The sequence below is a fragment of the Eucalyptus grandis genome, chromosome 2 (assembly GCF_016545825.1).
Source record: "Eucalyptus grandis isolate ANBG69807.140 chromosome 2, ASM1654582v1, whole genome shotgun sequence".
NCBI classification, from domain to species: Eukaryota; Viridiplantae; Streptophyta; class Magnoliopsida; order Myrtales; family Myrtaceae; genus Eucalyptus; species Eucalyptus grandis.
In genome coordinates, this window is record NC_052613.1 from 38976516 (window position 1) to 38992828 (window position 16313).

Here is a 16313-nt window from a genome sequence, read left to right on the forward strand (position 1 = left end):
AAAATTTGAAGGGAAAAAAACAGTAATTTAGATTCTGGACCCACGTATTAAGCGTGTCGATAGAGAAAAGAAAAAAAAAACTCGAGCGTGACTTGTGTATGTCATGGGAAATAAGAGTAAGAAAAGACAAGACTAGTTTTTCTTCTTTTCCCCTTTATTATTTTTATTATTTTTATTTTTTACATATTTACATTTTGAGCCATCATTTATTGAAATTTTTAAAATTTACTGGTATGTATCGGAATTATGTGTCAAAATCATGAGCTCCATATCGGAGAGTATTGAGAGAGTTGATCAGATGTCAGATTATTCGAAACGTGTTGACTGAGTATCGGATAATGTCGAACACATGTCGAAATGTTCGACACAACACAAAGACTCCAAGAGAGTGTCAATGCTTCCAAGGCGCCAAGACATATCCTCGCTAGGGCCCATTGGAATTAGAGAGAGACTAAAAGCTTGAACTTGTAGTTCTGTCATGTGGAATAAGACGAGGTTGACGAAGGTTCATCCCCTCAGAAATGCATCCTCGCTTAGATTACATTTGTCATTATATGCGTTACTTTAATTACATCTAATGACCAGAGGGAAAGAGGGAGGAAATTGCAGCTGTAAAGATAAATTGACATTGTGGACCAACCAGTGGAAACTTTGCTTTAAATTAAATTCGATCGCAAGTAGGTCTGTCTACGCATATATCGCAACGCAAAGAATACTGGAAATCATTCTGGCTTGATCATATATCGCAACTTAAAGAGTATTGGACGGTAGTATGAGGTTAGCTAATGCATGTTATGAGATATTATGAGTCCTAGGCTATGTAGCACCAACACGGACACGTGGCACGTGACACGACACGACACGACACGACACGTCGACACGTCATTTATTAAAAATAGAGAATTTCGACACGTTCCGACACGTTATATATTAAATATAATTTTATATATAAATACAAAAATAAATAATAATAATAATAGCCTATAATTAATTTACACGAAAAATGTTAAATAATATCATTCATTATTTTAATTTGTTACAATAATACACAAAACTTAGAGGAAAAAAACATTGTTTAAAGAAAAATACTGAAATGATATTTTTAAATTTATTTATTTATCATATATAGGATTTTTTATTACTTCTTTCGTAATAAAAGACTTTAAAAAAATAAATCAATTCTAAAAAAACAAAAATGAAAAAAAAAATTGACCCCGTGCGTGTATATTTATAGCAATTTATTACTTCTTTTGTGTATATTTATATTTTGACCCCTCAAGTATTAGAAATTTTTAAAATTGACCCCGTATGTGTCGGGTGCGTGTCGGAATTCTGACTCGTGTGTCGAAGCATGTCGGAAAGAGTTGACCACGTGTCGAATTTTTTGACACTCGTTGACCGCGTGTCGGAGCGTGTCGGGACGTGTCGGAGTGTGTCGGACACATGTCGGAGTGTCGGACACGACACGAAGGCTTCCGGAGAGTGTCCGTGCTACATAGGTCCTAGGCTCCCAAACCGGTCCCGCCTTCCCAGCCTTCCCATCCCCACCCAACCTCCGGACCATTTGCCCAGTGGCTTATAGTTTACTTGCTGTTGACCACATCAAACAACTTCAACTTTCATGGGAACTCTTAATTCTTCAACGAGCACTACATTTCAAGATTTTGCTGGAGTGTTTTTTCAAGACGTTCTTGTTACGTACGAACTGCCTGGACTTGGTTTCGGCTTTTACAGGTGCTGTTGCTTTGCCATGTTTCAATTCAATCTCAAGACTGTTTTTGCGCTCGTTAGAATTGTCATTGAGTCTTTTGCATTCAGGGGGACAGCAAACTTCGTACATTAAGTGAATGACAAGCGATCACACACTTCAAGAACTCTGAAAGGAAGAGGGGAGTCCTGTAATTCACAGATTCCTCACTGACCATTTTCCATTTGTAGGTCCAGCTTCAAGCAGTGAAAGACTATCTTTTTAGTGTCAAATATTGATCATGGCTTATTTTTATCAAAACTTGACCAACGAGAAAGCAGTTCACATTGAAAGAGGAAGGAAATTGCACTTGTGAAGATGACATTGTTGATTAATGAGTGGGAACTGAACTTTACATGCCATTGGATCCAAAGATAAGCCTATGCATAATCGCAACTCTAAGAGGAGCAGAAATCATTGGGTCAGTCTACTTGACTCTAATTTACGTAATCATCTTATTTGGACAGGTATTGTCTGAGACTGAGATACCGGTCCCCAGTTCCAAACCCAGTACTCATCCCTGCCCGCACATCCCTTCCACCATTGGGCCATTTGCCCCATTGTAGTACATTGAAAGACATTATATAATGAGCAGGATAAGGACTTGTTTGCCGTTGTCCCTAAAAGAAAGTCAAGCTTACAGATGCAGTCACACACCCATACCATCCTTATCAGTGATTGTAAACAGAGGAAGCAGCAATTCTTGATTTTATAACTCTACCATCTTGACTCATCTTGCTGACATATTCAATTTTGCAAATTATGCTTGCTAAATAGAAGAAATTCAAGGAAAGACAATATGGTTTCTTTCAACTGAGCCTAGATTTGATGTGGAAAAACCAAGGTGAACGATAGAGACAGATGCAAACAGCAGGATCAGACAACAGATTTAAACAATAGAGACTCCCAAATCAGTAACAAAATTTCATTCACCTAAGGGGGGCAAGACTTCTCACACTCAATCCCCTTTGCTTCCAATGCAATTCCCTGCCATAACCATGGCAACATGGCTAGTGCAGTACATTGAAAAACATTATATAATAAACATGGCAAATGTGATACCATTGTATGACAACATGGCCATTGCAGTATTTGCTCTATTCTTTTGGGAAATAATCATGGCAAATTTCCTAAATATGACCACATGGCTATTTTTTCAGAACAGCGTAGTTTGCCATGGTTGTGACCCTTTCAGAATAGAGAGCAAATGTTACCGTGGTCCCTTCCGAACACAACCACATTTGCCAAACCACATTTGCCAAAGACACGGCAAGTTTTTCTAACAAGCATGCAACTACCATGCACTTGAAATAAATCAATAATGGAAGACCTCGTGGGCCTTGGGTAAGGCTAAGAGTCTACTTCGACATATCTAGCGATGTTATTGACACCATAATTCTTTGACCTAAATCATAAGCATATCCCAGATATTGTACTGGAACAGCAGATATAAGTCAATTATACTGCCCAAAACTTACAAACACCAACAAACAAGAAAACGTATAAAGTTGGCACTGCACTACATAGATAACCAAATCCTTTTGACCACCACTGCCAGAAATAAAATTGCACAAATGCTCCCAATCCCTCGATTGAGATCCTTGTAACAACAGTTTTATCTGTCATAGTTCCTCCCAAAATAGCAATCACTTAAGATTCATCTCTTGTGATATTCTTCTTTTGTTGCAACAGTTTGCAGCCCATTTCACATCAGTGTATTTGCTCCTTCAAGTGATCTGCAAGAAAAGATTCATATGATTATCCAAACAGAAGCTAAACAGCAGGGAAATGCACACATTAAATGCAGGCACATATGAGTGAGACCTGAAGATTAGCATTACCTCAGCCTCTCTCTCACATGTGCTCCTGGCCCGGCAGTTCAGCAAGAATCTCACCAATTGCCAGTCGTCAAGTTAGAAAACATGCCTTGGGAGTAATCTATATGGGCACCCAACAAGTGCAAGCACTAATTATCCGGCCCCTCCAACCAAGCAGCATCCACTTGCTTTCTTCAGCAAGCACAAAATCCTTGGGGTAGTGTCTGCTCATCTTAGTTCTAGCCATCTCCATGACCTCCTGATCTAGAGGAAGCTGTGTGAAACCAGCCCTGGCAACGCGAACTTGCCATTGCTTATATGTCTCAGGCCTCTCAATCCTCTCCAAGCCTTCACATGCCACGACGTTCATAATTTCCCGTCCATAGAACTCTCTCTCCACGACTACCCTTTGGTCATTGTCACTGGGTACAGTAGCATCTAACATATCATATATTGCAGACAGATGAAAAAGAGCCTCACGGAATCTAGTCAAGAAAAAGGGCGCATTATAGGATCCGTTACTTATGCCATGAACAAAGACGTCTGGTTTTATACTCCTGATTAGCCTCAAGACAGCATCTCGTGGACAATCCACCTCAACCGTCTCATCATAAAGATTCTTAAATCGAGAGAGACAATTCACTGCAACGATCTCGCCACTTTGGATCTTGAGATCCTCAACTCTGATACACTCCCAGTTCCTTGATGGTATCGCATGGAACTCGAAGGGAACCTTAAAGCGCTCGCAATACTTAGCCAAACGACGACCTGTCTCCTCGATTCTCTCGGCAGGACGAAAGCCAGATTGTGGAATCTCAATTCCAGTAATTCGCAGCTCAGGAGGTCCACCATCTCTTTTTGAGAGCTCCTGGATAAGGATTGGCCATTGAAAACCAAAAGAGATTCCAAAGTCTATAATATGAAGCACCTTCGCTGTAGCTGCAATCTTGAGAAGAACGACATTTGCGAAGAGGATGGGCAATTTCTTAAATGGACAGGCCGAAAGATGAAGCTGGTATGCCTTCAACTTATCAGCTACTGTCCTCTTCTGCAATTCGGAAGAATAGAAAAAGGTTTGTCTATCACCGGCACTGCCTGCAAGGCGTGCTTCCAGCCCATTGGCAAAGTAATGCGCCAATCTTTGAGAGCCATCACCAGAGGCAGAAGAATCTTGTCTAATTTGCTTTAGCAGTTCATAAGCTGTCCTGAAGTCATTAGCAGAGACAGCTTGGGCGCAGAGAATCAGAAGACTCCTCAAGTCTGCTGTGCTCTTATTTCCCTTCTTACGGCGAACCCTGCCACCCTTTGGACCAGGTGGGCCCTTGGATTGGCTCATGTTCTCGGGTGTGCACCCCGACATTTGACCCCCTAAACCGCAGCCGAGCAATACCTTATCAAGCATTTCAGAAAGCTCACCATCTTCTGTATATGATGCCGATTGCTTATTGGCTCGCCCTTCTTCGAAACTCTCATCATCTCTCTCGTGATTCTTTCTCCCCCATGACCCACTCTCTGAGCGACTCTTCACACTCTTCCCATCATCAGTGCCATTCTCTCCAGGCTCTCTGACATTTGGAGCCGACTTGTAATCCTCCTGATTGATCGTTAATTGGATGCTACTGGGCAGGAATTTCCTGGCCTCCTCCAAACCTTTATTAAACTGCAGAATAGAATTACTGTTGCTGAACATATTGCTAACCAGGAGATCGCTTGGGAAGGAATCACTGAACTCATCTTGATGCTGCAAGCTGCTCATCGGATTGGTATGCAGCTGGGAACTGGTACCCATATTCGACGGCAAGACCCCATTACCAGGATATGGGCCCTGAAGGACAGCCTGGTTTTTTCCTTCAGGATTATCTGGTGAATTAGGACCAGAAAACTGGCTACAGTTGGTTCTGGTGTCAGTAGTGCCATCACCACCTTGATCGCTGCTATTTTCATAAGAGTTGCTGCTTGGGCTGTCAATGAACTGATTGATGTCGAATTGTACAGCCGGTTCAGGAGAAAAAGTAGAATTCTCACCGAGCAAGTCATACAAGGATTTCTCTGTATCTTGTAGAGCAAAATCATCAGGACTTATCCAGGGTTGCTCTTCCACATTCTCCTCCTCAAGCATCTGATGTATGTACCGGAGAACAGGATCTGTCGAGTTGCTGTAATCAGAGGGAGGGGAGAAAGATTCCCCCCCTTGACTTGGGCTTCCATTGGAGATCGTAGAATGTTGCAGCGAGGCATCCTTGGAACTCACATCCGTGGATGGAAAATCAAAGTCTCCATCAAGGTTAACTGCAGCAGATGGGTTGTCATAAGCAGGTTCAGTTTGGTAAAGGAGAGAGGTAATTTCTGTGGAGTTGAAATCAACGTAAAAATTATTTATGTCGAATCCATCCAAGAGATTCGAGGGATGATCTGAATTTGCTGGGTGAGCGAGGCTATTGGTCTCGAAATCATCCGCAGCATGAGTAGATCCAGTAAAGTTGGACTCCATAGTTATCACCGTCTCAAAATCTTTCAGAAGCTCACCACCTCAACTCAACCTGGCGACTGTTACAGAGGTAGCAAGTATCTAACTGTTAGAAACCCAGCTTGAACATTGACCATGATGTAAGAGAATCCCCCCCGGGGCGCCGAAATTGACAAATCCAAAATCAAGTCAAACAACCGAAACTACGGAGAGTAAAGGGATTACATTCACTCAAACCCTAAATTACGGAACGTAAGATGAGCACGAAACGGTTGGAGTAAATTTGCAAAACATGGAGTCGGATTTCAAGATGGATGATCAGACACAGGCACCTATCAACAGCCACAAGATATCTAGTCCAACATACAGGGACAACAATCAATCAGAGACTAGACAACCTCAGACAATAATATCTCTAACATCCCTCTCAAACTCAAAACGCCAGTTCATAATAATCACCCATGATACTTAAGATCCAATCGCCTATGTTCATGACCAACCTCAGTCTTCGGGACGTCAGGACTCAGAAACAACGAGCGCGGTCCTACGGGCCCGGAAAGAGAAAGAAACAGCTACGAAAAAAAACCATTCCTAGGCATGCGGAAAAGCAAAGTACGGAGTCAGCGAAGGGAAACGCGTGATCTCCTCCGGCATGAAGGACCGATAGGAACTGACTATTGCACAATCCCAAGCGACAAAACTAAACAGTAGGAGCACTGCGGAGCGCGTTACCTTAGCGAGAAACACGGCGCTCGCAGGAGTAATTTTTGCTGAAGGAAAGCTCGCGAGCAACAAAACGCTAGCGAGAGTGACCGATTCTCTTGTGTATGTATAGAAAGAGAGAGAGAGAGAAGACCGTGCACTCCAAGAAAAAAAAAATTCTCTTTTTCTTTTTTTTTGGGGGTATCGACGATGGTCAGCGAGTCATCCAAGCACTGAGCGTTTGCTCAAAAAAAAAAAAAAATTCCAAGCACTGAGCGACGGCGACACGAGGGTACGAAGTTTCCCCGAATGTGGCCTGCGCTTCGGTTCCTGGGACCGATGGATGAAGATCGAGCGGGGATAGCGGAAGTCACGAGGGGCAGGTCCCCTGGCCCCGACGCGTGGCGAGCGGCGACTGGCGTCTCGGCGGGCCACTTCGAGACGGCCGTGAGTGGAATGACGGTGACGACCAACAGGGACATTATGATATTGGGGATAATGGCGATTGATAGTACCCGTCATCATTAATCTAGTCGACTCCCGAGGTTAAGTCCAATGTATTAGGTAATCATGGGTTCGCCCCAGGTTAGAAAAACCCAATGACGACAGCGCACCAAGGCAACCGGATTCGAGGAAAGAGGAGGACCGCCGAGCCAAAAGCACATGGGGCTTGACGCTTTACCAGCTTTTGACCCGGTCAGATAAGGCAACCGCCCACCGCTTTCCCGACGGCTGCCGTCACTTGTCGCTGTAACTGTTCGAGGGCTGACTCTTGAAACCGCAGGTGAATCCTGGCTGGATGGACCGGAGGACCCTTGTCCCAATCAACTCAGTAGGAACCCTTGCCACTTCCTTCCGCATTCATACTCCTCATTCTATAAATAAAGTATTGTTACAACCCCAAAGTTGAACTCATATTTTCTTGATAGTTTAAGTTTGGACTTGCCACCGGAATATATTTTCTTTTTATATTTTATTAGTAACTTGAGTTTAAGTTCATGAATAGGTACTAAATATATATTATGTTTGATATGACAGAGATGTGCGATGTGTGTATTATAGTGAATCCTTAGCCAAACATAACCCTAGTTTAAAAATGAATCAAAATAAAATACTACATCTCGAATTCTCTATCACTTTTACTTTCTTTTTTCTTTGTGAATGTGCAGCAAGGATTAAATTGAATTTGTGTTGGATTGAAAAAAATCCGGCCTAAGTGCATTCATTTCGTTGAAAAAAAGTGATTTGGAAAACATTCAAAAAAATTATCACTTATCGTTTAGAGAAATAAATGAATGGAAAAAATTTTCACTACCTACGAAGCTATTTAGGTATATATTGTTATCATTGCTAAAAATATTTTCCTTTAATTAATTTTTCTAAACAATAGAAGTGATCATTTTCATTTTCTACAAAACGAATGCACCTTAAATATATTTGATTCCACACAATGCAAATTGATTCATACCGATTAATTCAATTTAGGAAAACTCATATCCAAACTGAGGTGAAAGTGCAAAGTGAATAAACGTGAGAGTGAGTGAAGGTGAGATAGAATCATAAAGGTAGCCTAGGGTTGAGTAAGTTGCAAATAAATTTTATGACCCATTTTATAACAACTCAAATAATCATATATGGGTAAACAAATGGATTTGTAATCCATTTTGATAGGTTTAAATGTGACTAACAAATAAGCCTCTACTTGGGCCGAAAAGAACAATTTTCTCAAAATCTATATGCATCGGTTTTCCGAAGTTTAAGTACAGATATGTATTACTTAACAAGGTAATTAGGGATATTTCCATCCATAAAAGCCATTGAAAATAACTACCACCAATTGTTTTAGTAAATAGGATATTAAGAGGCTTTGTCAATATAAAATATATGTGTATGTGCGCATGATGGGTGTCATTGTTATAATGCTTATTATACTTGTGAAAGATTCGGTATGGATATGTTCAGAAAAAGTTCCTGCTTCACTCATCTCCCCTCACTCTTTTTTTATGCAAACAAAACTATAATCAAAGGACCTTCCGTTGTGTCGCTCGATGGAGCCAAAAAGTTGTCGAATTGCACCTATCAATGAGCTCATGTATGACAATAATGAGGTCATAGACAATAATGAGGTCATGGAGATGGAATTGATCAGAAATGGAACTGATGCAAAGATTGTGGAATTGAGTGAGTTTCCTCTTCAACATAAACCAGCCCAGTCAAAAGAGGATTAAGTTGAACCGTGTGTATTTGGGGCTGCATGCGCGTTCCAAGCTTTCCAGAACTACCAGATTAGGAATTCGATCCTGTTTGTGTTACAGATGAATCTGGATTGTTGGCAAGATGTCAAATTACAATGGGTTAAAATTCAATTGGCAGAGGAATTCCTTTTCCAAAGAAGTCAAAAGAGCTCTCCTCATTCTATCTAGTAGTAAAATCAACTCAAGAGTGGCCATTTCGTGTCCCATAAGGGGAACTAAGCAATTACCATGAGCATTGTCAAAAAATTAATACATGCTCACCTTATACCTCAAAAATCATGACCATTCATCTAGTAAATTTTAATTACACACACATGTCAATATCATACGCCAACTAATAAAATAACTTTTTTCGCTAGCCAGGAAAATGGAAGTCATTAATCTAATTGAATAGCTTTCTATAGAATTCCACGGCATGATTAGGAAGAAAGAAAATGGAAGTCGATGTCCACTCTATAACATCAAGGACCATGATTCCTCCCTTAGCACGAGCATCGTCTCCATCAGGTTTTGGAACGCATCCACCGTGAGCACCCCCTTGGCCCTCAGGTTCTGAAACGAGCTAAACAGCTTTCGGTATTCTAGGATATTAGCAAACAACATAGCCATCAAGAGAAAAAGCACGGAACCATGACTAATTAATGCTGCACCCTTAACCTATCATCGGCTTCAAGCTGCGATATTTCTTCCAGAACTCGTGAGATCTTGGTTAGTTAGATGACAGGCACCTCAGCAGCATAATTCACAATGCAGTGCCACATAGAAGATGCAAGTTGTATCTTCCCATCTCGAGAATTAAATAAACAGCAACAAAACATTTCAGATTCAGAATTGTTTTTAAGTAAAAAGATGCGTGAACAAACAGAGGAGCCGGATTTCTGTTCTCTTGTTGCTGTTTGGTAGTGCAGGTTTTGCCTGCCTTTTCCTTGTTCGCCGCCTTTTTGTGAGCAGCTTTTTGCATTCAGCTCCCTTTCACTCAAGTTGATTTGTTGCATTTTTAAGTGTAAGTTTTGTGGAGCCGAATCTTGTGTATATTGTTGGTTAAGCTCAATATATTATTACCTTCTACCAAAAAAAAAAAAAAACAAAAACAACAGAGGAGCCGGAAGTATTTACATTCTGAGCTACTCTAATACAAATCGTTGACCTGTCAACTCAGAGAGAATCCCTGCAATGTACAGGTGCTCATGACAGACATCTTTTTGGAGCGTCCTAAGTAGGCACCCAACAGGAGGAACCAAAAAAAATCCGGCCTCTCCAATTTTGAAGCATCCAGCTGCCATCTTCATCAAGCCCAAAATCCTTTTTCTTACCCCTGAATAACTTCATGAAATCTTGGTCCAGAGGAAGCGCCTTAAACCCAGCCCTCACATGACGAACCTGCCATTGCCTGTACGTTTCTGGCCTCTCAATCCTTTCTGAACCTTCACACGCTATGACATTCATAATTTCCCGTCCATGGAACTCTCTCTCAAAAACCAACCTCTCTTGGTTGTCACGATCAATGGTAGCGTGAGGGAGGCTGCTGTGTACTTGCAAGAGAAATCTAACCCGCAGGTGAAGAGCGATCTGCACTTAGAGCTATCTTCCGATGCCTATCAGTTGTGAAGTGTATCATGGGCCGAGTGGAAAGCCCATGGGCTGTTCGAATACCAGGCTTTGTTGGCCCATTAGGGAACGTGAAAGTAGCCCACTGATTCCGAGAGACTAATCAAGTTGCAACTGCTAATCGTTAAAGCCCAACGAAATCAGACTCTCTCCACCAGTTGATTGTCTTTATCCCCTCGAACTCTTTGAAACTCACTTTCTAGCTATAGTAGAGCTTGTTTATGGCTGAATGAATGAAAGTGCTTCCACCCCTCCCGAAAAAAAAAAAAAAGGAAAAAAATGATGGTACAAAAGATAAACCTTTGCAGATCAAATCAATCTCACCCCCCTTTTGTCAGTTGTTGGTGTAAATGAAACAATTTATTAACAGACTGAATTGCATGAGAATTCAATTTTTTCTACAATAACTAGTTTAATCACATACTTGATCTCCCTTGTATATAAACCAACAATCGACCCATCCAAATTTCTTCATAGAAAGACAACGGAGATACAAGATATAATGCCTGCATGCCAGAAAGTAATCCAGAAATTCATTTGCCCTTAAGTTGACTTGAAGACAGGAAGAACTTACATTGTCTGCATCATATTCTATAACGCATCATTTTCTGTAACGCACCTGTTGGAAACAAATTCCAAAAAGAAAATCGATCCGATGCTCAAACAATTAAATATTGAAAACGAACGCGAAAATGTGCCTGGAAACATATAACACTGATCAAAGGCATATTACGGAGACAAACATATTGCCACAGATTAAGTATAGAGAAATCCTTTGAAGCCCTGGAGTTCCATTCGTCAAGAGAAAGTATACTGCTTCAAGGGGGAAAAAATAGGGAAGCGTATTTTCTTTGATACGATACTGGTAACTATATCCCCTTTTTATTTTATCTTTATTTTATTTTTATTTTATATATTGCAGTTATTTTCACTTAAAAATAACTATCCTCTCCTTTTAAGGCCGTTCACATACGGGCCGGGTGTTTTGGCCCAACATGGGCGGATGGGCTTAACTTGACCTATCAAATAAAAAATCCATCAACACCTCCATGAGCCCCTCCTTGGCTGCTCAAGTCCTTAAAAGAGCTAAGGACAGCACAAACCATACATGACAAAGCTGCTTTCATATCCATTATCAGCTTCGAGCTGCCATATTACTTGCACAACTTGTGAGATATAGGATAGAAAAATCATGACACATAATCAGCAAACTTCACAATGCGGTGCGGCAGAGGAGCTGCAAATTATATCTTCCTATATCGAGAATTAGATAAGTAGTAAGAAAGCATTCCAAATTCAAAATTGTTCGCAAGTACAAGAGACGGGAACAAACAGGGAAGCTGGAAATAAGTACATACTGAGCTACTCTAATACGAATCCTTGACCTGTCGACTTGGGAAGAATCCCAGTAATCTGCAGGTCATGACAGAAAACGTTCTTTTTAGAGCATCCTAAGTAGGCACCTAACAGGAGCCATGAAAAATCCGACCTCTCCAACCTTGCAGCATCCAGTTGTCATCTTCATCTAGCACAAAATCCTTGGAGTATGCTTTCATCTTACCCCTGAATAACTTCATGAAATCTTGGTCGAGAGGAAGCGCCTTAAACCCAGCACTCGTATGTCGAATCTGCCATTGCTTGTACGTTTCTGGCCTCTCAATCCTTTCTGAATCTTTACATGCTACGACATTCATAATTTCCCGTCCATGGAACTCTCTCTCAAAAGTCAACCTCTCTTGGTTGTCACAATCAATGGTAGCATCAAGCAATTCAAACCCTGCAGAAAAATGAAAAAGTGCCTCTCGGAATCTTGTCTTAAAAAAGGGTGCATTGTAGGAACAATTACGTACCAAATGAATGAATGTATGTGGTTTAATTTCCTGAATTAGATTTAACACAGTATCACGTGGATTGTTGTCCTCTACTGTCCCATCGAGAAGATTCTTAAACTGATCTAAGCAATTCACAGCAACTGTCTTATTGCTTTGAATCTTGAGATTCGAGAGTATAATAAAATTCCCAATTCCTCGATGCAATGAAATTGAAATAAAAAATGACATCAAAACGCTCACAGTACTTTTTCAAATGACAACCTGTCTCCTCTATTCTTTCCGCTGGGCGCAAACCAGCCAGTGGAAGCTCTATCCCTGTGATGCGCAATTTACAGGGGCCTTCTGGTCGAGAAGAAAGCTTCTGTATGAGGATGGGCCATTGAAAACCAAATGCAATGCCGAAATCTATTATGTGAAGGGTGGTGGCTTTCTCTGCAAATTTTAAAATCATGTAATTCGCAAAGAAAATGGGGAACTGACTAAACGGGCATGTTGAAAATTGAAGCTGGAAGGCTTTCAAGACATCGGCTGCTGAGGTCGTCTTGGCAACAACAGTAAAATAAAAGTCTTGCGTTCGATTTTTGTTGCCCACCAATCGTGCCTCTAGCCCATCGGCAAAGTAATGGACCAATCTTTGAGAGGCATCCCCAAATGGAGAAGAGTTCTCTCTAATCTGCTTCAACAATTCATTAGCAGTCCAAATCACTAGTATAGATAGATTGTGCGTAGAGAATCAGGAGAGTTCTCAAGTCAACAGTATTCTAATCATGGCCGCCACTTGAAATGATTCACTAAGTATCATTCTCTCAGCAGAGATGTCACTTAGAATTAATTGCAATTCTTGAACTTGACTTATGACAGATTTAGAATCCACCATCTTGTAGTCCAAGAATTTGACAACTATAAATTTCTTGGTGCTAGTGTTCTTAGTCTTGTATTTATTCTCTAAGGACTCCCATAACTATTTAACAGATTCAATAGTACAATAAACATTATATAGAGAATTCATTAAACAGTTAATAATATAATTTTGGCATAAAAAGTCTTCATGCTTCCAAGCCTCCAATGCACCGAGTGTAATGACATCGTGCTCATTTGGACTAATTACCGGGCACACCTCGAATAAATATTTTGTCAGATTTATCATGGTCAGATAGAAGAACATTTTTTGTTGCAACTGTTTAAAGCCCACTCCGGTGAATTTCTCTAGTTTCTTATTAGCTGTAACTGGAGGTGTTACCATCACAGTAGGCAAGGTTAGTTGAACTATCCCTCTAAAAATGGAGCCAAAAGCCATTTGGCCTGTACTGTTATGAAAAACAGTCCGGGGCATATCAATCGTATGACTTGTACCCGCACCACCAAAATTGGTGTTGGCCCAAGGGCCCGTAGCATTGGCTATTACAAATTCAAACCCTGAGGGCTGAACATCTTCCATAGCAACTGTTGAATCAACCATAGGAACGTCTCCTCAAACATTTTAGACATTGAATGACACTTGATTGTTTTCAGATATCTCAATAATCTGACAAGAACAACAAACAGTGAGTGATCTAATCGCCTTAAGATTGTTGGAATATAATCTAGAGAAAACAAATTATTTGTTGTCATCATAATATCAATGTAATGGAGGTGAGGTATGGATATCCGAATCTCCTTAAGACGATTAGTTTCTGCCAATGGTGCTCCGCAGATTCATGAACTATGCCTCCCAAGATACAACACCTCAAACCTGTTTGGATTAGCACTATGCAAACAGGACTCAGTCGAACCGTTTAATTGCAGCATACCTAGAAAAATCAAAAGAATAGAGTAGTATTTCAAATCTCTTTTGGAATCATTGTCTCGAATTGTTCTATTGAAAAACCTTCTGATGAAGCTCTATGCTCTTATCTATTTATAGAGCTTTAAAGTTTATGTACATAAGAGATACATGAATTAAATAAACGCATGTATCCACAAAATTCATGAATCAAGAGATACGTGAATCCAAAAGATTCAAGAATCCAGAGACACGTGAATTTAAGAGATTCGTAAACTTAATAAATACATTAACTAAAAGATACATGAATTCAATGGATACATAAATAGAAAAGTTTAAGAAATTCATGAATTCGAGAGATACGTGAACAGAAAAGACGTATATTAATTTATTGGCTTTCGTTGATCTATTAACCATAATTATAACAAAGTCAACAATATTCTTGCTTCCCCGCTTCTTTCTTACCACGGCCCCTATCTCTATTGGAACTGCACTTGTTCCTTTGTGGCCGTATGTCTTTGCTTAGCCTTGTCTCCACAGATTTGTCACTAGAATAGTTGCACTTGTTCATTTGTGGCTGTATGCCTTTGCTTCGCCCTGTCTCCATGGATTTGTTGCTAGAATAGTTGCAGGGCAACACCTTATCAAACAAATTCGAAAGCTCACTCTCTTCTGGGTACAAGGCCCTTCCTTCCTCAAAAGCATCCTCATCCCTCTCGTGATTCTTTAATCCCTTAAATCCACCAGATAAGCGCCTCATGTTGATCTCCTCATTGATACGCGTTCTTGGGGTTTCGTCCTTTGTTTCCACTGGCAGTTTTTGTTAAATTGCTAAAAGGAGGAGAGATGAGGCTAAAACTTCATCTTACGTATAAAACAACCAAGTCTTTTACAAAAGACAAAATACATAACGTAAAACACACCATAACTACCCATGTTCTGCATAAAGCACTTACCCCACTAACACCTAAAAACTAGGATAACCATCACACATGACTCCACTAACTCTAATAACTGAAAAACCAAATCAGCAACACGTACAAAAGGAAATAACTATTATATCAACAATCCCTCCCTTAAACTGATGTTTGCTAACATTCAGTTTAAAGCCTTGACTTTTTTCACCGTGCAAACACCTAGTAACCTTCTGAGCTTCACAAATTACTCCATCTTGAGGGCCCTGGTGAATATATCAGCAACTTGATCTTCACTCCTGCAGTAGATTAGATCAATTGTTCCATCATTGCTAAGTTCTCTCAAGAAATAAAACTTCACATAAATGTGCTTGCTTCTTCCATGTAACACCGGATTCTTGGAGAGTTTTATTGGTGAGTTATTGTCACAAATTTTTTTAGTAGGTTCCGGTTGCTTGAATTGTAGCTCCTCAAGAATTCTCCTTAGCCAAATAGCTTGATAAGCACTAGTTATTGCAGCAATAATTTCAGCTTCTGTACTTGACAATGTGACAATTGGTTGCTTCTTGGATGACCACGAAATGGCACCTGTCCTAAACATAAAAGCATAACCCGAAGTGCTCCTCATATCATCTTGATCTCCTGCATAGTCACTATCAATAAATCCCAACAAACTGGACTTTTCACCCTTCTTGTAAAATAGCCTAAAGTCTCTTGTTCTTTGCAAGTAATGAAGGATTTTCTTGGCAGCTAACAAATGCATTTGTGTAGGATTATCTATATATCTACTGATTAAACTCACATAATACATTATGTCTGGTCTTGTTGTAGTTAAATACATCAAATTGCCCACAATTTGTTTATAAAGTGTGATGTCAACCTTCTTCCCTTCATGATCTTTGTATAACTTTAAGCCAAACTCAACTGGAGTGTTTATAGGATTACAATCTGTGGCACCCCTGACTCGTCTGAGGTCGCCATAGGTACTCTCTCTCTTTAGTTATTCGATCTCATATAACTTTGATTAGAGATTTTTTTTTTTTGGAAAACGGTCCCAGCGTAGCTTATTAGCAGAAGCATAAACAAGTCTCACCATCTTTCCCTCCAATAACCATAATGCAATGCATACCAACTACGCACCATAAGAAAAGATAATGCCGATTCACTCTTATTTATATTTTCATGATGGACATCAAGGTCGATACAACA

The 16313-nt window shown here is 40.3% G+C and overlaps 1 protein-coding gene and 1 pseudogene across 3 annotated transcripts; both read right to left on the reverse strand.

Annotated features, from left to right (window-relative positions):
- Positions 1–3042: 3042 nt before the first annotated feature.
- Positions 3043–6980, reverse strand: LOC104432717 (scarecrow-like protein 34). Of its 3 annotated transcripts, none has more exons than XM_010045230.3 (3): positions 6764–6980; positions 3572–6111; positions 3043–3483 (listed from the first exon to the last, which is right to left on the reverse strand). In XM_010045230.3, the coding sequence occupies exon 2, from the start codon at positions 6053–6055 to the stop codon at positions 3686–3688; it is 2370 nt and encodes a 789-aa protein (XP_010043532.1). In that variant the 5' UTR covers positions 6056–6111; positions 6764–6980; the 3' UTR covers positions 3043–3483; positions 3572–3685. The 3 variants fall into 3 exon arrangements, with proteins under 3 accessions (XP_010043532.1, XP_010043529.1, XP_010043531.1); XM_010045227.3 differs by having other exon boundaries at positions 3589–6111; positions 6764–6978; XM_010045229.3 differs by lacking the exon at positions 6764–6980 and adding an exon at positions 6532–6689 and having other exon boundaries at positions 3589–6111.
- A 3220-nt stretch (positions 6981–10200) lies between these two features.
- LOC104431070 lies at positions 10201–14950 on the reverse strand (annotated as a pseudogene).
- Positions 14951–16313: the final 1363 nt, after the last annotated feature.

Coding starts and splice junctions, on each gene's coding strand:
- LOC104432717 (XM_010045230.3), bottom strand. CDS start 6,055: ATGGAGTCCAACTTTACTGGATCTACTCATGCTGCGGATGATTTCGAG.